Source organism: Mchenga conophoros, linkage group LG9 (assembly GCF_057382185.1).
Source record: "Mchenga conophoros isolate Kocher_MC1m ecotype Shallow Benthic linkage group LG9, M_conophoros_male_GT1.1, whole genome shotgun sequence".
NCBI lineage: Eukaryota > Metazoa > Chordata > Actinopteri > Cichliformes > Cichlidae > Mchenga > Mchenga conophoros.
In genome coordinates this window covers 14917148-14944404 of record NC_140534.1, presented here as the reverse complement: position 1 = coordinate 14944404, position 27257 = coordinate 14917148, and the positions used below count along the sequence as shown (strand labels likewise).

The following is a 27257-nucleotide window of genomic DNA, read 5'->3' as shown; positions in this document are numbered from 1 at the left end:
CTCCAAATTATTTGAAAAAAACATCAAAGTATCACAGTATCGTGTTTTTTTGTTAGGGTCAAACTTCTCTTTGGGTAAAAATTAAGCCAACATCCAAGTGTCAAAGGTCGGTTCCAGGATGAAGGTCAAAGGGAAAGTCCCTGGGACGCTTCCGGTTATGTTTCCATCCGGCGTAGTCATCTGACGGGTCCGTGCTATATCGCCCTTCCTGACCCGGACTGGTATAACGTTTTGTAGAAAAGTTTGATCGATTCGCATGTCTGTCTGTGCTGTGCTTTACAAACACTCTTAAAGAAAAACAAACATCAGCCAAACACACGGTTCATCCTGATTGTCAGGTGTCGGCCATCCAGATTCCAGAGGTGCTGTGAAAGGTCATAAAGTTAACACTGTGCTGTAAAAAGAAGGCTGGAGTGCACAGAAACTGGTAGAGATGCAGGTATCTGGTCGTCCTGGGTTCCACAGACTATAAGCTAAAAAGAATAAACACATTAAGTTGCTGCACATTTGTAGAATAACATTTGAGATTACTTTAAAAATATTTTTTTATTACATTAAATGTAAACAGTCAAATGGAAGTCTTTGTAAAGTTATTTCATGATATTTATATTATGAAAAGCAGAGTTTTGACAATTTAAGGTTTTTACATTTTTAGATAAAATAAACACAAAAAAACAAATAACAAGAACACAAAGCTGGCAAACCCAACCAAAACTGACCAAAATCTACTGAAAATACTCCCACATGACAGAACCTCTCCTCTGCCTCTCTGGCTCCATATCTCTCAATAGAACGATCTGTGGTTTGCTATCTCTCACCATCAGAACACTCCACAAATCCTGCGAATGACTCACTTCCTTATAAACAGTGTTGGCAAGTTATTTTGAAAAAGTAATTAATTATAGTTACTAGATACTTCTTCAAATAAGTCACTTAGTTAGTAACTGAGTTACAAGATTCTGAAAGTAATGAATTACTTGAAAAGTAACTATAGCGTTACTTTAAAAAAACGTTTAACCCTCTGGGCTCCAGGGGATAATTGGCCAATTTTAACTACTTTTGATTTTACCTCCATATTTCACCTTTACAAACGATTTACTTTGCCTTGTTTGGCATCATTCTTTTCAGCACAACCTCACATGTCTGAATTTACAGTCATGTTCTCATTTTGACATACTGTACTGACACAATTGATCTAAAATCAGACAAAAACATAAAATCCGAGTAGAAAAAGTTATATATTTTACTGTAACAACCACAAACATGTTTAATGAATCACATTTCATAATTTTACATGCAAATATTAATTGACAATTTTAAAATCATATGCAAAAGTTTTGCAAACAACAAAGTTTTTGCAGCCATTTACCTTTTACCCCTTTTTTATAACCATTTCAAACAATTTACAGAACAATCAGCTGTTCTGCATTCAATAAGATGCCACACAAATTATTTGTGCCACTCCAAATATTTCTGTCCACTATAAAGGAAAACATCACAGCCTGATACCTGCAGGTCTGACAGCAGCAGGTGTATCACTGCTGTTTCTACCTGGAGACAGCAGTCGCTACTACTAGACACTACCTTTGTTCAATAATTAGACACAATAACAGTACTTTCATTACAGCAAATATATATGGTTACAATAATAAATCTGAAAATGATAAATTACTTGACTCCTTAGAAGAAATAATGAATAACTCCTTACTAAAAGATAAAATGGTTAGAATGCAGATTAATAAATTAATGGCTCATTATGGAATAAAGCTAACACAGAGAAGTCCTTTTGTACCAATTGGGAACTTTTTAAATTTGAAGCATGCAAATTCTTGAGAAGATATGGGAGTCAAATTATTAAATCAAGGAAAGCTGAAGAGGAAGAAGTGATCAGCAAAATTGCCTCTTATTACCAGAAATCCCCAGAAGAAATCTCAGAGGAAGATAAATTAACTTTACTAGACCTTCAAAATAAATTGGACGGTTTATATCAGAATCAGAATCAGAATACTTTATTGATCCCTGGGGGAAATTATTTTTTGTTACAGTGCTCCATTTTAAACCAATATTAAAACAAGACAGACAATACGCTAATATATATCGATGCAAGGCTGAGGGTGCTTTTGTAAGATCCAGGAAGAGGTGGCTGGAGGAGGGAGAACAAAATTCTGCTTTTTCAGGCTTGAAAAATACAGATCCAAAACCAACTAAATATTAATGGCACTGTCTCTGACAATCCTAGAGAAATTTCACATTTCTGTGCCAAATTCTATACTAAACTGTACAACTCAAACTATGATGAGGATGTCTCAACACTGTTTCTCAATAATATTAAAAACCTAAAAACTATTGTTGTGGAAGATAGAAGTCTCTGTGACAGCCCTCTGACTGTGGAGGAAGTTTGTAATTCTATTTCTGCACTTAAGGCCAACAAATCTCCTGGCACAGATGGTTCAACTGCAGAGTTTTATACATCATTTTCTAATCTCCTGGCTCCGTTCTTACTGCAGGTTTTCATAGAAAGTATAGAGAATAACACCCTCCCTCCTACTCTTACTCAGGGTCTCATAACACTTATTCCAAAGCCAAACAAAGACTTACTTCTTATTGATAATTGGAGACCCGTCTGTCTGCTCAATAATGACTATGAGATTATGGTTTTAGTACTTACTAACAGAATTAAAGAGTTTTTGGATACAATTATCGATGAGACACAATCAGGCTTTATGAGAAACAGACACATTTCTAATAACATTAGACTGGTTTTGGATCTACACTCAACAAAAATATAAACGCAACACCTTTGTTACTGCTCCCATTCCCCATGGGATGGATGTAGAGACCTAAAATTCATTCCAGATACACAATATAACCATCCCTCCCAAACAGTGGTCACAAATCAGTCCAAATGTGTGGTAGTGGGCACATCTGCCATATTGAGATAATCCATCCCACCTCACAGGTGTGCCACATCAGGATGCTGATCTGACATCATGAGTAGTGCACAGGTGTACCTCAGACTGCCCACAACAAAAGGCCACCCTGGAATGTGCAGTTTTTTGCGCTATTGGGGGTCTGGGGACCCAGAACCGGTCAGTATCTGGTGTGACCACCATTTGCCTCATGCAGTGCAACACATCGTCGCATGGAGTCTATCAGATTGTCAATTGTGGCCTGTGGAATGTTGGTCCACTCCACTTCAATGGCTGTGCGAGGTTGTTGGATATTCGTGGGAACTGGTACACGCTGTCGTGAAAATTAGTAAAGACATCGACCGCATGCTCTTTAATTTTATATGGAAAAACCATAAGCAGGTCCTCTTAGCGTGGACCCTCATTTATAAACACAACTTCTCACCACACATATAACTCATCTGGAACAACAGAGATATTTTATTTCAAAACAAATCACTTTTCCTGGAAACTTGGGTCCAAAATGGGATCCTATTGGTGGCTCAGCTGGTTAATAAAGAGGGAGTACGACTTACTTACAATGAATTCCTTACACTATATAATTTCCCGTAAGTGTTTGGGAATTCTCAATGGTGCTTGGTGCCATACCCTCAGGTACTTTAATGTTATATAAAAACACTGACAGTTCAATATCTACCTCAGTCACTCTCCCTGATCCAGCTGAGTCAGCAGTGGGAAAAATCTGCTTTTCACAGGAACTTGGTAACAGCAATAAGAGAATACGTAGTTTATTCCAAGAAGATATCATGTCTCTCCCATATATATAATATCTTACTGGAACCGACATGTTCCACATATCACCTGGAAGACAGTCTGGATGATCCCATAAATATCTAATTGTAAACAAGGTGAAGGAAATCTCATATAAAATTCTTCATAAATGTTACCCAGCCAGTCACTATATGGTAACATTTAAAAGAGACTCACGTACTCATATAATAATTTTTTTTACCCCTGGTTTTGTATGTTCATGTTCTGTTCTTTCTTAAACTTCATCTATTTGTATGTTGTATACTTATTGTGTGTTCAATAAAGTTCAGTAAAAAAGTACGTTCTAAATGAAGCTTCAGACGTCACTAATCACGTGACTCTGGCCAAACGAATCAAGCCTCGACACGGTGCTTCTGAAGCAGCGTGTTGATCTTTTTCACACAGGCACCGGAGCGTCAGCTTCAAGCGGACCATCGCTACCTCTAACATCTAAAGGTAAGTGTCAAGGTAACTTTGAACTGAGTTCAGTCAATCTCGAGTTTTTCGAAGTTTTCTGAATGAAGTTTTCTGTTGCTCTCTGTGAGAGGAGACCGTTAAAGGCGAGGCTCTCCAGAGTGTAGCAAAACAGGAAACCTCAGCTGTGTGTGTGTAAGTGTGCAAACGAATAGATTAGAAGTGCAAGTGAGCCACGAGTAAAGAAAGGTCACGTTTCGTGATTTGTTTTTCTCACCACTGATCACGCGCATCACACGCGCGCTCTCAAGCATCGGTATAGGGCTTTGAAGCTGACGTCACGCCGCAATGCATTGTGGGAGCGGATCTAGAAGGGTGGCAAGTGCCACCCTAAAATCAGAATCAGAATCAGAATACTTTATTGATCCCTGGGGGAAATTATTTTTTGTTACAGTGCTCCATTTTAAATCAACATTAAGACAAGACAGACAATACACTAACTAAGAATAGTACAATATATACATATATATACATACATACATACATAAGTCACTTATAAATAAATATTTGGAAAAGAAACATGTGTAGCTGTAGCAGCAAACAGTGTGTTAAGTGGATGCGTTGTACAGGGAGATGGCCACAGGCAGGAATGATTTCCTGTGTCGTTCAGTGGTGCTTTTCGGTAATCTCAGTCTCTCACTGAACGAGCTCCTGTGACTGACCAGCATGTCATGGAGTGGGTGGGAGGTGTTATCCAACATTGTCTTTATCTTGGACAGCATCCGCCTCTCCGACACCACCTTGAGGGAGTCCAGCTCCATCCCCACAACATTGCTGGCCTTACGGATCAGTTTATTAAGTCTGTTGGCATCTGCGACCCTCAGCCTGCTCCCCCAGCATTGCAACAGCATAGAGGATCGCACTGGCCACCACAGACTCATAGAAAATCTTGAGCATTTTCTGGCAGATGTTGAAGGACCTCAGTCGCCTCAAAAAATAGAGACGACTCTGGCCCTTCCTGTAAAGTGCTGTGGTGTTTTTTTTTTTTTAAATGATCCCTTGCCACCCCAAGTGCCACCCCAGTTTTGCATATGAAAGTGTTGTTTATTAAAATAAGATAGCATTAACAGTTTGAGCGTAGTTACAGTCAGCTGTGAATATAAATGTTAAAACTGAATATATTGCATAGCGTCGTGCCTGCCCAGTTGAGTACCGAGGCTCGTTTGTAATGGCATAAGCCATTACACAGCGGACTCGCACCTCCAGTGTGGTCCCTCCAATCAAGGCAAAGCGTCTCACCTATAGACACATTTTAAGAGATGTAATTAGCGTGTCTCGTGTCTTAAATGTGTATGCAAGTGCTTGTGTGTATAATCAACATGCCGTCGTTATGTATTTAAATCACATCTGACAGCTATTACACTTTATAGTTACAAAGTGTACATAACCTTTATATACTTACCATTGCCTTGTTTGCCTCTTGTGATCTAAGAGCTGCCTCTGCATTGTTTAGCTCCTCAATGTTGTGCAAGGGCAAATCCAGAGGCAGTACCCCAGCATCTACCGATTCATTGCAGCAGGGATGGCGGATGGCTCTGACCTCCTCACGGAGTTCATTAACTGCTCTGGTCCGGTCTGACAGCATAGTTAACATCTTTTGTGAGGTCGCATCTGTTTCAAAGAACAATTCTAGAAAGATTAATGGCTTAAGCAGTGAGAGGCGAAAAACTAATATATCCATAAATGATGGTGTAACATTCTGCATTCAAGTATAAGTTGTTCTAACTGCTAAAAGTGTTTGCTAGTTTTTGCCTGTCACATATATTTGATATTTGTATATGTAGCTGCCATCACCAGTGTGTGAATTGTGTGTGAATGGGTGGATGACTGAATGTGTAAAGCGCTTTGGGGTCCTTAGGGACTAGTTAAAGCGCTGTACAAATACAGGCCATTTACCATTTATACCATGTAAAATCTGAAATTCCAAGATTTTCAAACTTGCCTTGTAATAGTGGCCTCACAGAGTCTCTGGACTCTACAGAAAAAAATCACAACAAGATGACATTCAGGAGTATAAATTTGTGCTTTGAAGATAAGAGCACAATGACATTGTGATTCAGCTTTAAAACAATTTGAAAAGCATACCATCTATAGGGAAGTCCTCGACATCAGACTCTGCATGCTGGGGAGATCGCAAAGCTGTGTCATTTTGTGTGTCCTGCCAGAGTGGCGAAAGGTGCCGGAAGCTGGGCGGGGCATTATGATGCTCGCTGTCAGTGGGCTGGGGGGAAGACTGCGGAGTGGTGAGGGCTGTTTAGAAAAAGTTAATTTTTGTTAAGTGTATGGTAGTTACCAAATCAGATCTGAAAAAAAGAGGAAAAATAGGGCACAATGTCAATAAGGAGGGAAAACTAGATACAAAGACGGCTCATAGAAGCTGAACCGAGTCCTATGTGTGAAGGGACAGTAACTGCGTGTGCATATGTAAGCATTTAAACACTGAAGATAGTAAAATTAACAGTATTTTGTCTAAGTCTGCCATTGTAGGAATTCATGGCACCAAGACAAAAACGTGGCGCACAGTGTGACGTCAAAATAGGCGCACACCTTTGACGCTGCGTTTTCTCCGTTTTCCTCGTCCACACGTAAATGCTAAAACGGAGTTTTCGAAAATATCCACCCTAGCAGGCTTCTGTGGAGATCAGGGAAATTATTTTACTGCTATTGTTAAATAATCATCATCATTACCATTGCATTAATAATATAATTTACAGTATTGATATTGCATTCAGATGTTTAAACAGTGTGTGTGTCTTTCAGAAAGACTAAGTTGCAGGCTGACAGGAAGTTGCAGGCTTTGCAGAAATGAAACAAGTTATTCTGAGGAGCTGGTTAGACGAGGCTATTTGAATTACTAGGTTATTCAAATTGTCTGGTATACTTTTATATTCTTTTATTAAGCTTTTAGTAGAGGTTCTTGATTAGAACATTTATTCAATATAGTACATATAGTTTCAGTTAGGTTGTTACACATAGAGTTGGATGTCTCGAGACCACTTTTACGTGGTCTTGGTCTCGTCTTGGTCTCGACGGACTTTTGTCTTGGTCTTGGTCTCGCTGTTTCGGTCTTGCGTTCTCAAATCGACATAGTGTTCGGAAGATTTGGAGTCAACCATCAGCGGAGTGGGGGGGGTGGCTTACTGGGCTTAAGCCCGTGTCATTTTTTTCAGAAGCATGGGGTCTTTTGGAGTGTAATTTTTTAGTTAGATGCCTGACTGACAACTGTATAAAACAAAAACAACACACGAAGCACAGAGCGCACCGTCGTAAATTCCCCCTAATTTTGGTATGATCCGAGCTCAGGCACTAGGCGACTGAGCACAGCACCCATGTGAGCGAGGGGGGAGAAGCTGCTGCCTGCGAGTTTGCTGCAGACAGAGGAGAGCTTAAGTTTGACCAGGTACCAAAGCAAATCATTCGTACTGAACTAATAATGTAAATATGACGGGTGTATCACAAAAGATTGATATCAAACTGATCACTTGGTTGCGTTACTTGCTCTTCGAGTGAATCAACAAATGGATAAATAAAAAGCCGAACAGCAATGCTGATTTTTTTAGAGAGTCTTAGCTTACATTTCATATTTTCAGTTGTTTCCCTCCACGGCTAAACAAACTCTCTAAATCAGTTTCAATTGTGTACTGATGAACACAACAATGGACATAAGGAGCTTCTTTCAAAGAAAAAACTCAGGTAGATGTTATTTTATATATTGTGCTTTGGATGTTGTTCAGTATATCTATGCAAAACAAGAGGAATTTCAATACACAGTCCAGGGCCTATTATATGCCACAGCCTAAAGGCAGCAGAGTTGCAGAGGCTTGAGTGACCACTGACTATATGCTTGCAGGGTGGTGGGTCTCCAAGGACGACTTCTAACCCTGTTAAAGGCAACATGTGGAGTGCAACTTGGCTGTGTGGCATAGCTGGCTCTGGCCTTGGGACTGTGTGTTTTTATACAATTCTTAAGTGGGACACTGGACTGTTTTATCTTTTATCTCTTGATATATTTTTTGTCAATAAATTATCTTTTAGAATTTTATTGACTGACATCTTTTTGCCCACGACTGAGACGGTTGGTCAGACCTAGAGTCTTTCTTTGGGTGTGTTACAGCAGCTTCTGCTCTAAAAGAAACAAATAAATAAAAAGAAAAGAAAATGTGTAACATGCTCATCAGCTTAGCAGTGTCTACATATTTAATTCAGCTTCTCAATCCTGTAGTTTTAGCTGTTGTCTACAGGGTTTTGCTTATTGGTTGTTATTATAGGTGTGCTCTATCTCAGCAATGTGTCATTCTAGGATGATAGGTTTCAAGCTGGTCAAGTGCCTCTATGCACTTCATTAGTTAGTTATTCTCTGTATTGTCTTCATCTCACATGTCATTACACTGAGTTTCAGCAAACCTTAAGCTTGATGCAGACTACTGCTTAACAATTATTCACCTCCATCATAACCGATTAAGGTGCCTCTTCATATTAATATTATGTCATTGTTCATATTATACCCTTTGTCTTATATAACAGCAATAGCATATTATAATATTTTATCAGTGTGTACCACTATACTACTACTGAGCCAATTTGATAGTTAGGATCATCTTATTCAGCAAACAGATAATTTTGAATTCATCCAATCTGCGGTCACATTTGTTCTCTCTGTGGCATGGCGGACCAGGCAGTTCTATTATAATATATTATTTATATTTTATTTTGTATCCATCAAGGGCTTCAGATGACCTGCAGAATCATCCTTTTCCCAGGGTGGAGACAGTTACCTTTTCACACACTGTCCTTGGCTGAACAGTGACACAGCCTTAATATACCTTATTTATTTTATTAAAATATTTTCGTGTGAATTATTTGCTTTATATTCATTTTATACATGCTGGGCATGGTCATCATGCCAACTGTGTTTCATTGTTAATATCACTTTACAGGTTGTTATCCTTGCTATTATTAATTTCAAATACTCTAAAGATAATTTCTACTGTAAATTTCCCTTTGTTCATCTTTATTTCGTACTTTTTATATTTATATCTACTCAGTGGGGTCTGTTTTCAACCCTTTTAAACTACTTCAAACTACTGTGATCTCTAGTTTTCACTTAATAAGGGATTATTAAGTTCTTCCTGATATGGGTGGTGCTGCAGATGCGGCTGCAGGAATGGGTGATGGTTTACTAAAAGGATTGTGGGAACTGCACAGTGTCTCGTCTTCTGGTTTTACTAAACTGGCAGTTGAGTTCTGTTCTTCTGACTGTTTATATTTTGTTTTCTTAAATCTCTCAGTTTACAGACACTGTTTTTGTCCGGCGTCTGGACTTTTCTTTTCTCACCACTGCTCGTCAGCAGGAGTGAGTTTTAATTTCACTTGCGTGATTACCCATCTTATTTATGTATTTACTTATTTTTGTTTAAGTAATATATACACAATACAGCTGCTATCACCTTCGCTGGTATTAGAGACGAGAGTGGTTGCTCACACGCCCTTCTACTTTCGGACTATTTCCAAAAGCGGTGTGAACTTTACGAGACGGAACTCGACCGTTCTCTCAACTCACCAGCACGTCAGTGAATAGCAGTAAAAGAAAAACACAGTAGGAGCAGCTCAGTCTCTTATTGGACCGTGAAAATTCAGCTTGCTCCATTAATTAAAACAATACACACACACACACACACATTCACATTCACAGCTTCGACGCGCGCGCGACCGGAACCCTTATGATAAGGGGAGCTCCCAGAGCTACTTACAGTCTAGACCCAGCTGGGGGAGCTACCCAGAGCTCCAAAGCTACCAGTCGACGAGCTCCCAGAGCTACCAGTCGACGAGCTACGCTACCAGTCGACGAGCTCCCAGAGCTACCAGTCGACGAGCTACTTCCGCTATTTTAAATTCCCTGAATTCAAAATGCGCTTTTACGCAAGATTGTGTCAGTGTGTCTGTATCTACCTGGTCAGTGTCGCCGGGTCTGGTCCACCTCGATCGGGCCCCACCACCGTGGGTCGCTTTCTAAGAACGTTGGCCAAGACTCGAATTTAACGCTCTTGGTCTTTTATCACACACCTAGTATGTGAGCTGTCGACAGGCGAGCAACGTGGACTGGTCACGGAGATGGGACACGATGGAGGTGCTCCGGCTCCGAAGGACCAAGAAATGTTGGGAGAAAACTCTGTAAAAAACCCAGGAGAAATAAAGACACAATGAGACAAAGTTACTTTCTTTATCAAACGTGTACACGGGTGAGCTGCTAAGAACAACTCACACCATGCACAGTGGCTTGGTAATTTTTATAGGCACAGAGCACAGAGACAGTGAGAACAGGATAACAAATAATAAACAGATAAAATAAAACAACTCCATATATGGTGCTAGTCTCGTCAGCAGAGAGCTAGGGAAGATAAAACAATCTAAAACAATATGTCCCAGAAACAAGATGTATTTGCTGGGAAAGTCTAAAAAGATAATTCTAAACTAATCTAACCATAGGCAAAGGGCAGACAAAAGGCATCTTTGTACATTTAAAAGAAGGTAAAGAAACATAGAAACATTTTTCCTGTAACAAGTATATTCACAGTTGAAACCAGATATTTACATACACTTTATGGAGAAAACATAAAAACTTTTTTTACTGTACAACATCAATTTAGAGTAAACTTTTGTTTTAGATAAATAAATGTTGAAATATCTTTTGAATTAGTTAAATGTCAGAATAAAAAGAGGGAGCTGTCTATTTTAATCACTTTCATGAAATTTAGGAGTACATATACACTAAGTTTATTGTTAATTAATAAGAAAACTCCAGACGATTCGATTCTGAGCTGAAGAAGCTTCTGATAGGTTAGTAGAGTCCATGTGAGTAAATTGGTGGCACAGCTGTGGATGCATATAAGGCAAAACACAGAGCCTGTTTCTGTGACATGGGAAAATCAAGAGATGTCAACCAAAACACCAGGAAAAGAATTGTGGAGCTCCATAAATGTGGCTCAATTTTGAATACAATTTGGTGCCATTTGCAATTAAGAAATACAGATAGTTTCTCTCTTTACTCTTAAAGTTAACAAATATGTTTTTTATATTTATCAATCTAAAAAATAAACATTTAGTCTGATTTGATGTTACAATTAAAAAAGTGTTTGTGTTTTTATCTGAAGAGTACATAAATATGTGGTTTCAACTGTATATTTGATGATGTTGGTGTTTGGCTTGTCAGCACAAAGAGGGAGAGAGAGGAGCAGAGAGGGAGAGAGAGGAGCAGAGAGGGAGAGAGAGGAGCAGAGAGGGAGAGAGAGGAGCAGAGAGGGAGAGAGAGGAACAGAGAGGGAGAGAGAGAATGACGACAGAACAGAGATGGAACAAGAGCAGGTGAGACACACATGTTAGTCAAATGGTTGTTTGCCAAAACTCATCAGAACATGTATCTAGTACCTAGTGTTTCTTTTTAGATACCATTTGTTACTTTTCAAATTCTATATTTATTAAGTTATGCAGCTTGTTTGCACAACAAGGCTAAATAATTATATAAACTTTTCTCAATCTAAATATTGTACTTTGGTAGAATTAAAAAATAAGTGTAGTGCAGGTCTATGATGATTTTTAGTGCTACTATCATCTAGTTCTGATTCTGGTTCTGTCTTGGTTAAGTCCTCAGTAGTCCTGGGCCCTATTTCAGGAAGCCGGTTTAGTGCAAACTCTGAGTAAGTATACCCTGAGTTAACGAAAACTCTGGGTTATCGGTTTCACAAAGCGAGTTTAGATTAATCCTGAGTGAGTTACTATGACGACACACTTCGTGAAGCTAACCTGCCCCCTAGCAGGTTTACTTCAACTAACCCTGACGTTCTCCGCCTCTGTGTCGGAAACCTGACTGTAGGAAGTGTCAGACATGGCGTGCTCCTTCCTTGAAGAGCCAGTAGATGTTGAAGCCCAAATTCTCCGCAGAGCTCTCCGCTGGGAGAGAGTGATTAGAGCGCGTTTGGACATTTTATCATTTCCTGATGATTTTCTGTGTGAACGTCACCGTTTGTCAGCACAATCTATAATTCATTTGAATAACATCCTCAGGCCTAATATTGCTCATGTGACACATCGCGGACATTCTCTCAGTTCTGTACATATTATTTGTATTGCACTTCGGTTTTTTGCAAACGGGAGCTTTCTGTATAATATTGGTGACGCTGAGCACGTTTCCAAGGCTACCGTCTGTCGGGCAGTCAGGAATGTTACAGTTGCACTGAAACGTCTCCTGTACTTGTTTGTGGTGTTCCCATTATCACAAATGTGGAAGCCAACTGCTCAGCCTCTGTGAGTGGTGGTGGTGGAGGACCCCCACCTGTTTTTCGGGCCTCCGCTTTTTTTCTGTTGGCTATAACGGGTCACATTTGAGCATACAGAGTAATCAAATATGTACTTGTAATGTGCTCAGATAATTTCAATAAGTGCTTACAGAAAGAAAATTAATGTAGCCTCTAACTGCAATTGATTTACATCGGACAAACAGACCAAGCACTATGGCTCATAATACAATTACACCTCACCTGTTTGGACTATATTTTTATATTTAATTTTTACTTGCTGCCAGGCACGTTTGGGGCCTGTTGGGTTGCACCTGCGCTCACATCACATCACAAAATAAAATGTATGAGATAAAAAATAAAATAAAATATAATAAAATAACGTGTTAAATGGGTGGAAATCCCTAGATCAATGTTTAAATTAACACTCACGCATTGACTCTGTCGGCTATGTTTTGCCATGCATGCTCCCTTTGTTTTGCAGCTGAGGCTGTGTTACTTTTTTCCTGCAAAATTTGCATGTTATCGGCATATGCTGCCATCAGAATTTCGGCCTCAAGCGCTGTAAGGTACGTTGACCGCGCCTTCTTTCCCTCCGTCTCCATGGTGACTCGCTTAATCTGTGCTCCACTAATCAGGGCTTTATGTATCCTCGTGCGCGCGCTTAACTCGAGGTTAAAGCAACTCCGCGTTGATTGAACTAATTGTTATCAGCCTTTCTGAAACCGAATATTCCGAGTTGGACAGTTCGGGGTTACTCAACCCTGAGTATCGTTTTTCACTCTGAGTTTTCTAAACCGGCTTCCTGAAATAGGGCCCTGATTTTGAACTGTTGTAGTCCTGTTTTAATTCCGGATCAGTTCTGGGTCTGGTTGAATTGGGGTTTAGTCCCTGTGTCTTGATACAGGCCCGACTTTGTTCTGCCTTGCTGCTTAATTAAAAAAACTAGTTTAAGGTGTCCTGCATAGAATAGCATCTGGCTGCAGTTTAAAGACTTTTTTTGTCTCGGTCTCGGTCTTGGTCTTGGTCTCGTCTTGACTCGGTCTCGGTCTTGGTCTCGTCTCAACTTGTTCTTGGTCTTGTCTTGGTCTCGATACCCTCTGGTCTTGGTCTTGTCTTGGTCTCGATACCCCCCTGGTCTTGGTCTTGTCTTGGTCTCGGATTAGGCGGTCTTGACTACAAGTCTAGTTACACATAAGGATGAGCCTCTGTTCTGGTGAAAGGTCAGAAGTGCAACGGGTGAGATGAGAGAGCATTTAAGGGCGAGACACACATACAGTTAGTGAGCGTTAGTAGGCAAGAGGTGACATACACATATACGCACACACATTAGTTAGACTCATTTATAGGTGAGAAGTTGGTCATGTTTGTCTCTGGAAAGAGGAACAGTTTCTTGTTGTCTCTGCAAGAAAGAGGAACAGCGTCTGGCAGGATGTGGGGCTCGTGTTCCAGACGAGATAGAAGACAACGTTCTTTTAAACCGTGTTAAAAGTCATTGTGCTTTTGATTTGACGTATGTATATATTCTGTCTGTGACGTATGAAGGGGCGTCATTAATTCAAACCCTGATGCTATAAAAATCTGTGTATGCTTTGATTAAGTCGGAGAACCGTTCCTGTCTGCGAACAGGCACTGGTCTTCCCACGCGTGTATTCATTAAAATCAATTGTTTTGACCAAGATCTTCTGGACCATGGTTGTTTGTACTCTCCTTCATCAATATTTGAACCTTAACACTTCTTTAAAAATCTCAGTTTTCAGTTAACGAAAACGCAGTTTACGTGTGGACAAAAGGTGCAAACACAAGTTAGGTGAGCGTGCAACGTAAAGTTTGAATTGAGTGCGAATTGAAGCGGGTGCTCTCCAATCATTAAAAGTAACAAAGTCATTGAACACATTTATACAGTTACCTTTACGTTTATCAATTATATATCACAGATTTAATTTTTTTGTAGTACTATGCTAAAAAGCAACTACAGAGCGAAAGTCTGGGTCAAGCGCCGAGGCGATGGCAAGAACAAAGGAATCCTCGACGCGTTAAAGCTAGCTTTGTAAGGGATTATAACAGCAAAGTATGAAACGAAAATGTTTTCTTTGTTGATAGACTTTGTTTGCAGTGCAATTTATTTGTTGCCAGATTGTAAGATGAAAGTAGACACAGTTTCAGGCTCCCACATTTTGTCCGAAACTGTACATTAACGAGTTTTTTTTTCTTTCTTTTTTTTGCTGTTATTCAAATGCAACCGTGGAAATAACGAATAGAAAAAAATTCATTCATTCTTACCTTATACTAATCGTGGTGCAGGCCAGTGCAGTGCATGAACTGATGCCTTCTCCGGTCAATTCCGCTGAGAGTAAATCTAATGTCCTCCTCTACTGTACAAGACAATGGTTACCTGGAGGGATGTACCAATGTGATAGGGGTGCTGCAGAATAGTCCAAGTGATCGCTGCTTTAATTTCCCGGTCAACTATACATAAATTGCATGTCGACACGATTTTTTAAAGCTGGTGCACTAGACCAAAAGTCATTGATAACAAAAGAACAATAAATCTACTTTCTCCGGTACTTTATACGCGCTCAGTTGCAATGCAATTTAACGCTCAACTACAGATCGATGGCTTTTTGATGGTGGCCAGCGCCGAATGATGGTCAACTATAAATAGATGTTTTCTCGACGTTGTTGTTGTCACCTGGTCGACTACAAATAGATCAAATATCAATGACAAAAAAACAACGGTAAATCAACTTCATTACAAGGGCAAACCTGGTAGGGTCCGTCAGACCGGTGACAGCCATCCAGGGAACCTGTTTCAGTTGCCGAAGATTCCGCGAATTCGCTCCACCGCAGCGAAGATGAGGTAAGAGAAGGCGGTAATGCTGAATCTCTTCAGCCAAGCCGACAACAGGTACCAGCCAGGTGCCAATAGGTTCCAGGAAGCGACAGGAGACAAAACGCCAGTGCAAAGGTCTGAATTCAGTCAGAGTGCATTCGGAAACTAATCTGTTACTGCCAGATGAAAGAGCCAAATATGATTTCAGTTTCACGAGTAGCCCGCTACGTTTTCCCCGACGTTTAAAGCGCTTCCTCTTATGAGATGTGGTAGGGGTGTAATCCAGGTGATGCGGTACTCCAGATAGTAGCAGAGGTAGAAAAAAGTCCTGTCCATCAGCGTTAGTCCTTCCCAAATTCTCTGTGGCAAATCGAATATTTAACAGAGCTTCACGATCGTAGGTCAATAGAGAGTCAGCGTTGTTCAATAAAAGTGACGAAAACAATAGAAACACGCAGAGCAAAAGTGGATCCGACAACCGTGGACGGCGAGCCATGCACACCGGCACCATCTTACACGGAAGAATATATATATTTCGAGATGATGGCAGATGTTTTTTTTCCTTCATTGTTTAAGCACTGCTTCCAGCCAAGAGTGATACCATATATGCCTCATAGCTGTAGAAAAGGCTAAAATTGTTATCTTTTTACAAAAAACAGCTGAACATGAGAGGTTTTTGGACCAATTTTGTGTTCTCCATTCTTTAAGCACCGGTTTGAGCACCGTTTAAGCACCGGCACGGTTTCAAAAGTACCGGTTTGGCACCGGTATCGGATAAAACCTAAACGATACCCATCCCTAGTGTTGAGCGCTCAGTGCATCTGCGTTCGACTACTACGCCTAGGCTGCACTGTCGAGTGCAGATCCACTGAGCGTAGCGCAAGCTAGCAAGACAGAAGCTAAGCTCGTTGCAACATGGCAACTGCCTCAACGCTACCCGAAATTGAAGCTCCCCCACCCTCATTCAGATCTGGTGTTTGGAACTGTCTTGATTTTCATGTGAGGCATGACCCTGATGGTAAGCGCGTCATGGACAAAAGTAAAACAGTATGTCGGCTGTGCCACGGAATGCTCAATTGGTGGGAACTAGTGTGTTAGCGCAGTTAGCTTGTTAATGTGTTGACGCCGTCCAGCCCCACACACGGGGCGATCCATGGTAACTCGTTAAGGGAGATTTGTGGCGTTAACGTCATTTTAACGAGATTAACGCTGACAGCACTAGTGGGAACACAACGAATATGACTGCACATTTATGCCGACATCATCCTAGTGCAAAGACAAGTGGAAGCAGACAAAAACAACAAGCACGCATGCCACAAACTTTACAGAGTGATTTAGACAGCTGTTAGCACATGATTCTCCTTATAGGGACCTGATATGTTTAATATGCTGCTGAGAGTATAGCCAGAAGAAGAGTATAGTATAGCTTTTATTTTGGAAAGAGCCATTTCTCTGTAATAAACTCTCTTTCCAAAGATGAGTGATTCCTCAATCAGATTTATTTATTTATTTTTTGTTGTTTCAGCAACATTAAATTTAAAAACTGTACTTTTGAGTTAAAATATATATTTATAATTTTAATAAATGACAAATTAAAAAGGCATGAAAATTTTTGTCTCTAAAAAAATATTGAACCGTGACACCAAAGTATCGAACCGACTGAACTGTGAATTTTGTGTATCGTTGCACTCCTAGTGTGAGGTAAAAGTGCTACAATGAAAAACATTTCAAGAAAATGTAAAATAAATGTATTCCAGGATAAAACACAGCTGTCTTTGTCTTGTGCAAATCGGTGTGTCGGCTCACTGGGCATTTGATTCCAATAACAGGCCTCAGTCTCTCCTGCTACTGGTCTGCATACTGCTAAATTTGGTATCGGTGCTCAAACCTTTTGTGTCTGTTTGCCCACCTCGGGAAGCAAAAATTTGTTTTTTTGTCAGATGAACATATGAGACACTTTGACTCTTCAGTGCAGTGTGGAGCCTAACAAAGATCTGTTTTGTGTCCCAGCTGATCAGCAGGAGAAGAGTCTGACGGAGCAGCAGAGGAACATTTTCAGCTGCTTGGACTCAGCTCAGCCACTACAGAGGAAACAATGAGCTCAACACAGAAGGTGACAGACAGAGCAGGGCGATATGACCAAAAATATTTATCACGATATACATTTGAAAATTTGCGATAACAATATAGCTGACGATAAAATTGACACTAGACAAAATACTTTACAACTGCACAACTTTATTAGTGCAAAAAAACCCCATCAATGTATTTTCACTTAAACAAGCAGCTGTTTTTTATGTGTATTAAAGTTATATAAAAATGTAACAGTGCAAATACAAATGCCTTGGAGCAAATGTCAGCCAATTTCCTCTGGAAAATCCTTTTGGTTAAACTCTCAGCAAGCAATTTGCATTTGCACTGTTAAATTTTTATATAACTTTAATGCACATAAAAAAACAGCTGCTTGTTTAAGTGAAAATACATTGATGGGATTTTTTGCACTAATAAAGTTGTGGAGTTGTAAAGTATTTTGTCTCGCCTCAATTATATCGTCAGTTATATTGTTATCACAAATTTTCAAATGTATATCCTGATAAATATTTTTGGTCATATCGCCCTACTCTACTTTCATGTTGTTACTGTTTAGGCTTAAATGTGTTTGATGTTTGGTTTCTTTTTCTTAATGTAAAAAAACCCTCAGGTTACAATCAGACATTTTTCTTCACTGAACCAAGCTGGTCATTTTACCAGCTCAGCTCTAATTCATATGACAGATAATTTATGGTATAAACATCTAGATGATGGGAAAGTGGTATTCTTGGACTTTAGTGCTGCATTTGATTTGATAAATGATGATCTTTTGATTGATAAACTAAAATGTTATGGATTTTCACCAGCTGCTTTGTGCTGGATGAAAAGTTATTTGGACAGAAGATAGCAGAAGGTTTATTGTAATGGTTATTTCTCAGTTATGAACTGCGGTTTACCCCAAGGCAGCTGCCTCGCTCCACTTCTCTATTCAGTTTTCACTGACGATCTGCAATATGTCTTGACTTAATCTTGGGTATGCCAAAGGTTCCACCTTGTTTTATTCAGCCAGTGACAATTCTGAACTGATCAGCGTGTCACAACAAAATTTGCTGAATGTGTTTGACTGGATAAGTAAAAACAACATGATTTTAAATGTATTTAAATCCAAATCTATGTTAATTACAGTGGGGCAAAAAAGTATTTAGTCAGCCACCGATTGTGCAAGTTCCCCCACCTAAAATGATGACAGAGGTCAGTAATTTGCACCAGAGGTACACTTCAACTGTGAGAGACAGAATGTGAAAAAAAAAGAATTTATTCGTAAATCAGGGTGGAAAATAAGTATTTGGTCACCTCAAACATGGAAAATCTCTGGCTCTCACAGACCTGTAACGTCTTCTGTAAGACGCTTTTCTGTCCACCACTCGTTACCTGTATGAATGGCACCTGTTTGAACTCATCATCTGTATAAAAGACACCTGTCCACAGCCTCAAACAGTCAGACTCCAAACTCCGCCATGGCCAAGACCAAAGAGCTTTCGAAGGACACCAGGAAAAGTATTGTAGACCTGCACCAGACTGGGAAGAGTGAATCTACAATAGGCAAGCAGCTTGGTGTGAAAAAATCAACTGTGGGAGCAATCATCAGAAAATGGAAGACATCAATCAATCAATCAATCAATCTTTATTTATAAAGCACTTTTCATACAAAAAAAATGTAGCACAAAGTGCTTTACATAGTTAAAAGCAGCCCACCCCACCCTCCAACTCACTCCCCACACTCTCAATACACATATATCCCCCCCCCCCCCCCCCCCCCCCCCCCCCAAACACACACACATACACACACACGCGCACACTTAAAGAGTAAAAATTGGGCTGGGCTCGCATGAGCCAAGTGAGGAAACATTATAACAGAGAGCCATCTGCACCGGGAGCCGGTCACAGACCGCAGCCTCCAGGCTGGGCACACAGCAGGAGGGAGGCCAAGGAGCCCCCCAGCCAGGCTGAGAGGACCCCCAGAGACCCAGCAGCCACGGTCAATCACAGCCCCGGTGCAGAGAGCGCCCTCCGAGGAAACACTGGAGATATGACACAATACGATATATTCAGGGTAAAATGATAAAATAAATAAGAACAGGATACAATATAAATATAAATAGAATAAGAAGATTAAAAAATGAATAAGAATAAAATCAAAAAATATTAGGTAAATCCTAAATTAATAATAGAATAACAGGATAGAATAAATAAGCATAAAATAAATAAACGCTAAGTAAAAGCTAAATTAAAAAGGTGGGTCTTGAGCCTGTTCTTAAAAACATGTACGTTCTCTGCGGCCCTGAGCTCCTCCGGCAGGCTGTTCCACAGACGAGGACCATACCACTGAAAAGCTGCCTCTCCGTGAGTATGTGTCCTGACTTTAGGGACAATCAAAAGGCCAGTACCAGAGGACCTCAGGGTCTGCGAGGGTTCGTATGGTAAAAGCAGATCTGAGAGATAAGAAGGCCCAAGACCATTAAGACATTTAAAAACCAATAAAAGAACTTTAAAATCGATCCTGAAACACACGGGGAGCCAGTGCAGCGATTCTAAAACCGGTGTAATGTGGGCCCGCCCTCTGGTCTTCGTCAGCACACGAGCTGCCGAGTTTTGCAAAAGTTGTAAAGTTGAAATATTCTTCTTAGGAAGACCAGAGAGCAGGGCATTACAGTAATCAATGCGACTGGTAATGAAAGCATGCATCAGCATCTCCGTGTTGGCCCGAGAGAGAATAGGGCGAACTCTGGCTATATTTTTTAGATGATAAAATCCAATTTTGGTTACATGTTTAACATGTGGGATAAAACCAAGCTTGGAGTCGAAAATAACACCCAGGTTTTTCACTTGTAGCGAAGGACATAGTGAAAATGCCTCTAATTTAGACAAGAGTTTCTCTCTCTGAGCCTCAGGACCGACGATTAAAACTTCAGTCTTGTCCTGGTTAAGCTGTAAAAAGTTTTCTGCCATCCAAGATCGTATATCTAAGATACAGTTAAAAAGGGCATCCATTGGTCTGGTGTCATCAGGAGACACGGAGATGTACAGCTGCGTGTCATCAGCGTAACTGTGGAAGTTCACTCCATGCCTCCTGATGACACTGCCGAGAGGGAGCATATACAAATTAAAAAGTACAGGGCCTAGAACCGACCCTTGAGGCACACCACATGTCATTTTATGGATCTTAGAGGAGCATGTATCCATACTCACCATAAAAGATCTGTCAGAGAGATAGGAAGTGAACCAGTTGTGTACAGCACCAGAGAGGCCCACCATGTGTTTCAGTCTGTTTAAAAGAATAGCGTGGACATACAAGACCACTGATAACCTCCCACGATCTGGGGCTCCACGCAAGATCTCATCCCGTGGGGTCAAAATGATCATGAGAACGGTGAGCAAAGATCCCAGAACCACACGGGGGGACCTGGTGAATGACCTGCAGAGAGCTGGGACCAAAGTAACAAAGGTCACCATCAGTAACACACTACAACGGCAGGGAATCAAATCCCGCAGTGCCAGACGTGTTCCGCTGCTGAAGCCAGTGCATGTCCAGGCCCGTCTGAAGTTTGCCAGAGAGCACATGGATGATACAGCAGAGGATTGGGAGAATGTCATGTGGTCAGATGAAACCAAAGTAGAACTTTTTGGTATAAACTCAACTCGTCGTGTTTGGAGGACGAAGAATACTGAGTTGCATCCCAAGAACACCATACCTACTGTGAAGCATGGGGGTGGAAACATCATGCTATGGGGCTGTTTTTCTGCCAAGGGGACAGGACGACTGATCCGTGTTAAGGACAGAATGAATGGGGCCATGTATCGTGAGATTTTGAGCCAAAACCTCCTTCCATCAGTGAGAACTTTGAAGATGAAACGAGGCTGGGTCTTCCAACATGACAATGATCCAAAACACACCGCCCGGGCAACAAAGGAGTGGCTCCGTAAGAAGCATTTGAAAGTCCTGGAGTGGCCTAGCCAGTCTCCAGACCTCAACCCCATAGAAAATCTGTGGCGGGAGTTGAAAGTCCGTGTTGCTCGGCGACAGCCCCAAAACATCACTGCTCTCGAGAAGATCTGCATGGAGGAATGGGCCAAAATACCAGCTACTGTGTGTGCAAACCTGGTAAAGACCTATAGTAAACGTTTGACCTCTGTTATTGCCAACAAAGGTTATGTTACAAAGTATTGAGTTGTATTTTTGTTATTGACCAAATACTTATTTTCCACCCTGATTTACGAATAAATTCTTTACAAATCCTACCATGTGGATTCATGGATTTTTTTTTTTTCACATTCTGTCTCTCACAGTTGACGTGTACCTCTGGTGCAAATTACTGACCTCTGTCATCATTTTAAGTGGGGGAACTTGCACAATCGGTGGCTGACTAAATACTTTTTTGCCCCACTGTAGAAGCAGATTAGTCAACAGCCCACAACTGAGTCTGTCCATAGCCAGTGTTAGAACACGTCACCCAGATGAAACTACTCGGCATTACCATAAATCACCACCTTTCATGGTCTCAGCACATCAATTGTTTTTAAGAAAATGGGACAAGGCATAGCTATGGCTATGAAATGCTCTTTCTGTATCACTTCTTCAATTATGAAAGATGTCATTAATGCACTAGTAATGTCTCATCTGGAGTATTGTTCAATCATTTGGTCAGCAGCTAATAAGACAGATCTTAACAGACTTCAGTTAGTCCAGAATAAAGCGTCCAGATTAGTGTTAAGATGTTCATACTATACTAATATTGATAAAATGCATAATCAACTTTCTTGGCTTCCTGTACAGACTAAAATATTCTATGGCTTACTTGTATTTATAAAGAAAGCAATTCTGTTAAACACACCACATTTATTTCTGCTCAGCTGCAGTATCCAGATGAAATACATAATCATATTACACAGTTTTCAACAAACTGCAATTTAGTAAATGCTCGAGTTAAAAGTAACTTTTTGTAAAACTGTTACATTTAGAGCAACGTTTAAGTGGAATAAATTGCCTTATAAAATTAGAGAATTATTCAAACTATTCAAAACTTCAATGAACACTTAACTGTGGAAGCCCGTTTCCGCCACTAAAAAAAAAAAAAAAGGATCCATAACTCGAAATTTCGAGTTAGTGATGCCAATCAGTAATCTATGTGAATGACGTCATTTCCTCGTTACCCGGAAGCTGAAGCCCTCAGCTACAAATGCTACAACTAAGCTAACGGTATTACATCCAGTCGTGAATGCACAGATTGCTGAGTGTTTTCAGCCTGGCTTCACAAATGATGAAATCCCTGTGTTATTAGCTGAATCACATGGTGTTACTATCAGCAAACGTACTCGCGAAAGCGCCAATTTGTTGGGATCCGTTTTTGAGTGCACGTTCCTCTGCCATGTGCTTCCGGGTAACAAGAAAGCGACCTCATTCACCTATATTTTTGATTGGCAGAGCTAACTCGAAGTTTTGAGTTACTTTTCTCAAAATTTCGAGTTATATTTCTCAAAATTTCATCTTATGGATACTAGCTGTTTTGTTTTTATTTAGTGGCGGAAACGGGCTCCCATACTTAAGATGATTTGTTTTTGAAATTTGTGTAATGTGCCTGAATGTTATTGATATTATTATTATTATTGATTGCTTATATTTTAACAATTGTGAAACCTCACTGTGGATGTAAGAGCCAAATCATGTGGATATTTTGAATCCACTTTATTGTATAATATTTTATGTGATAGTATTTGACGGAAGATGAGCAACATCTGTTGTGGAAGCTAATGGGGTTCTTTTTAAATAAACAAACATACGATTTAATATCACTGAATAATTATGTATAAATCTATAAAAATTAAAGAAATATGTAATAGGAAACTACACTATAATATAAATTATAAAATAATATAAAAGTGTGTGTGCATGTGCGTGTACAATCACGAGGGATGGGCATGATTTTAGTGTTTGAACAGTCATGAATTATTTTTAACAGCAGGTTGGATGTAATGTGTTAGAACTACCAGCAGGTGGGGATAAGAGACCTTTAAGGTGTTTGGTGCCACACTCCACCTTCAGGTTTAAAACTAGTGTTAATGGAGGGAGTTTGAAGGTTGAGTTTGTTCCACGACTGCATTTCACTCACTGCCTCTGTTTGTATCTCTGTCACTGCAGGACCAACATGGAGCGAGAAGTCAGCGCTCTCAGGAGGCCGACAAACCTCAACCAAGAAAGAGAGAGAAAAAACACACCTGTGACGAGTGTGGGAAGGATTTTACTATCAAGGCTGAACTAAAACGTCATCAGGTCATCCACACTGCAGAGAGACCGTTCAGCTGTGACTTGTGTGGAAAGTCTTTTTCCTGGAAGGGTAACCTAAAAAGACACCATCTCATCCACAGTGGAGTTAAAGCGTACAGCTGTGATCAGTGTGGCAGAGCTTTTACTCACAGTAGCAACTTACAGAATCATCTAGTTACCCACTCTGGAATTAAGGCATACAGCTGTGACATCTGTGGAAAAACTTTCAGCCAGAGAGGGAAACGAAATATACACCTACGCATTCACACCAGACATGATGTGTACTGCTGTGAACAGTGTAGCAAATACTTTACAACAGACACACAGTTACAACGCCACATGTTTATCCACACTGAGGGACGACCTTATAAATGTGACCTGTGTGAGAAGACTTTTAAAGCTCCACATTACCTGAGAGAACACCAACAGATCCACACCAGAAAGAGACTCTACAAGTGCAGTTACTGTGAGGTATGTATTTATATTGTTATCTTGTCATTTTAGCCTGACTGTTTGGAACAACTCTGCTCATTAAACTGTGTTAGCATGTTAGCAATTCTACTGCATGGAAAAGCAGCTCTGAGTGATTATTCAGATTTTCATGTCAGTTATGATTTTAGTATTACTGTAGTATTATGGTGGTAGTATTGTAGTTATTGCAGCCCAGTAAACTGAGTGTGTTAACTGAAACAGTCAAATGTAATTGGACGTCTGCAGAGATGCTCTTTATTTCAGGCGACGTTCAGGATAAAAGTGTTGAAGGACTGACTTACACTGTCTTTGTGTCTTTGTTTAGAAGCAGAGCGACACAGATGGATCCAGTTCTCAACCCTGTCATCACTGTGGTGGTGGGAAAGACTTTCGTTGTGACCTTTGTGGAAAAACTTTCAGTCACCAAGCCACCCTAAAAATACATCAACGTAGACACACTGGAGACAAACTGAAATACTGCAAAGAATGTGGGAGAAGCTTCACCACATCAGGTGACTTAAAACAACATGAACTGATTCACAGTGGGGTTAAAAAGCACCTCTGTGATCAGTGTGGGTCATCCTTCACCACTACAAATAAGCTTAAATCACACAAACGAGTCCACACAGGAGAGAAACCATACAAGTGCAGACACTGTGACAAAAGCTTCTCACAGTCAAATGGTCGTAACTATCATGAACGTACACACATGGAAGGAAACTACAGCTGTGACCAGTGTGACAAGAGCTTCAGGAATCTCAGTTCATACTCCGAACACAAACGATCCCACGTTACTAATAAACTGTTTCACTGTTACCAATGTGCCCAAACATTCACCTCATTGTCTGCTCTGTGCAAACATCAGCGTGATCACTCAGGGCTGAAATCACTCCCATCACTGGATCACAGTGAATCTGAAGAGACAGAAAGATCCTCTGGTTTCAGTGTCAGACTCAAAAAGCTTGAGATCAGGCTCCACAGAGTTCAGATAGAATCATTTAAACTTGTGTTGAACTGAACTGGTTGCTGGGCTGAACTTCTACATAATACAGATTTACATGGGATCTTATTTTCTGTCGTTTTACTGAGTCAGTTTTGTCCTTTTTTCTCTGTCCTGGTTTTGCTCGTCTGTAAATAATTGAAACTCAGTCAAATAGTTCATTGTTCTCCAGCAAAACGTTTTGGAAACTCATGTTTAACCTTTAAACTCTGACATGTTTTAGCACACAAGGCTTCATCGGGGAGTTCACTCATGATTGGACCATGAGAATAAAGGTTTTTAGTTCTTTCAAAGAGAGTCTTGGAGGTGTTTGATGTTTCTGTTTTTTCTACAGAAAGGAAGAAACTATTTTTCTAGCTTTGTGTAGTGTGGAAGTTTTTAATGTTTCTTTCATCTGTGATGTTCTTGAATGTGTTCACATGAAGATGGTACAAATAAACTGTCCTTTTAGCTTCTGCTCCTAATTTATTCATTATTTATGGATGTAGCACAGCAGCAGTGTCTTGATTAACACATGGAGGGCTCGGGATCTGATGGTGTCATCTCTCTAATTTGCCCACTGCGTAAATCTCACTCTTTGCCAAGAAATTGAAATAAATCTTGTTTCCCTGCTGGATAGTGATCCACTGTAACTCTGCTCCTCCTTCCTGTTTAGGATTTCTGTGGCTGAAGTAAAATTCCCTCCATCCATCACTTATCCCAGCTAACCCAAAGTAAAAGAAAGTTTTGCTCATCGTAAAAAAGCATTACAATAATGGGCATTACCAATGCAAACTGAATAATACAGAAGATGAAAGAAGAGACTTGGATCAGTTAATAAAGCTCATGATCTCGATTCATTGTGGCTGCTACACAGATACTTCTGGGTCACTTCTCTCAGTTAGGAACCTTCCTCACCAGTGGCGTCGTTAGGCCTATTTTAGGGGTGCTGAAGCCTCCCTAAAATATTCTTAAGCCCCCCTAAATAATTTGGCGTTTTGGTTTTTTTGTTTTTTTTTAAACTTATTCGATTTTTGTTTTTTTACAGAACTTGCAGACAAATTCAATATAAAGATGCAGGAATATGAGTCTAAAGAAATAATAATATAAACCTGTCGCTATTCACACAAATATGATCATAACTCGGTTGGTCCCTTTCGCTTTACATTGTTAAGGTAGCGTCAGTGCTTCGTTATCCAATCCGTTCCAGTTGTTCACAGGGGACATCCACATGACTGAAAATCCAGTCCTCGTTTTCACTGCTACTTTACACTCCGCTCGTATACACCTGCGGACACACTAGCGTACATGTGGCAAACGGCAAGAAATCATGGATATACGCAAGTTTTTCAAGAAAGTAAGTCTTCATCACTGGCTGGTAGTAACAATTAGTTAGCTCCAGCTAACAGCGGAGTCCCATGTAAATAATGAACCAGGTGCTCCCCATTTTGATAAATAAAAACCTGGCTAGCGCACTAAGTTAAATTCTTAGCATAATGGTAATTTCTGTCACTCGTTTTAGCTCTGAAAAATCGAGCTGTGGTATGGTTATCATCAGTGGAAATAATAATAATCACTCCATCCCCATTAACCTGTAGGAGTCAGGGCAGAGGAGCACAGAGAGGCAGAGGGGAGAGACGTCTGCTGGAGAGGTGAGTCAAAGGATGGAGTCATTTGTGATGCAGACAGTCTGATTAGAATTTTATGGCACTCAATATGGATATGAAATATGAAACATTTCAGTCACGGTACAACATATAAGACCTGTTTAACTTGAGCTTTTATTTAGGAGAGTCAAGGTTAGAAAGTGGAGAGAGCAAAGAGAGATATATATATATAAGTCAAATTAGCCTGACTCACATATTTTTGAGGGTTCTATTTTAATATTACTTCAATTCAAGTAATTTAGTAATATTTTTCAGGGCTTTAAATTGCAACCATTTTAGTCACATGCGTGCTCAAAATATAATGTTTGTAACTTCAAAATATTTGGGAGCAACAAATTACTGTGGAGCGGGAGCAGAAGTCATGATATTAGCAATTTACATTACAATTCAGTATGTTTTAATGTATCTTGAAGGGTGAGGCAGAAGGGGAGGCTGAGGGAGAAAAAGGTCAACAGGCAAGTTCAAGTCAG

At 40.2% G+C, this 27257-nt stretch overlaps 1 protein-coding gene across 1 annotated transcript; it reads left to right on the top strand.

Moving 5' to 3' along the window:
* The first annotated feature begins 4072 nt into the window (after positions 1 to 4072).
* On the top strand, positions 4073 to 25760 carry LOC146567053 (uncharacterized). Its single transcript, XM_085286603.1, has 4 exons — positions 4073 to 4175; positions 17328 to 17430; positions 23545 to 24141; positions 24467 to 25760. The coding sequence occupies exons 2-4, from the start codon at positions 17413 to 17415 to the stop codon at positions 25157 to 25159; spliced, it is 1308 nt and encodes a 435-aa protein (XP_085142729.1). The 5' UTR covers positions 4073 to 4175; positions 17328 to 17412; the 3' UTR covers positions 25160 to 25760.
* Positions 25761 to 27257: the final 1497 nt, after the last annotated feature.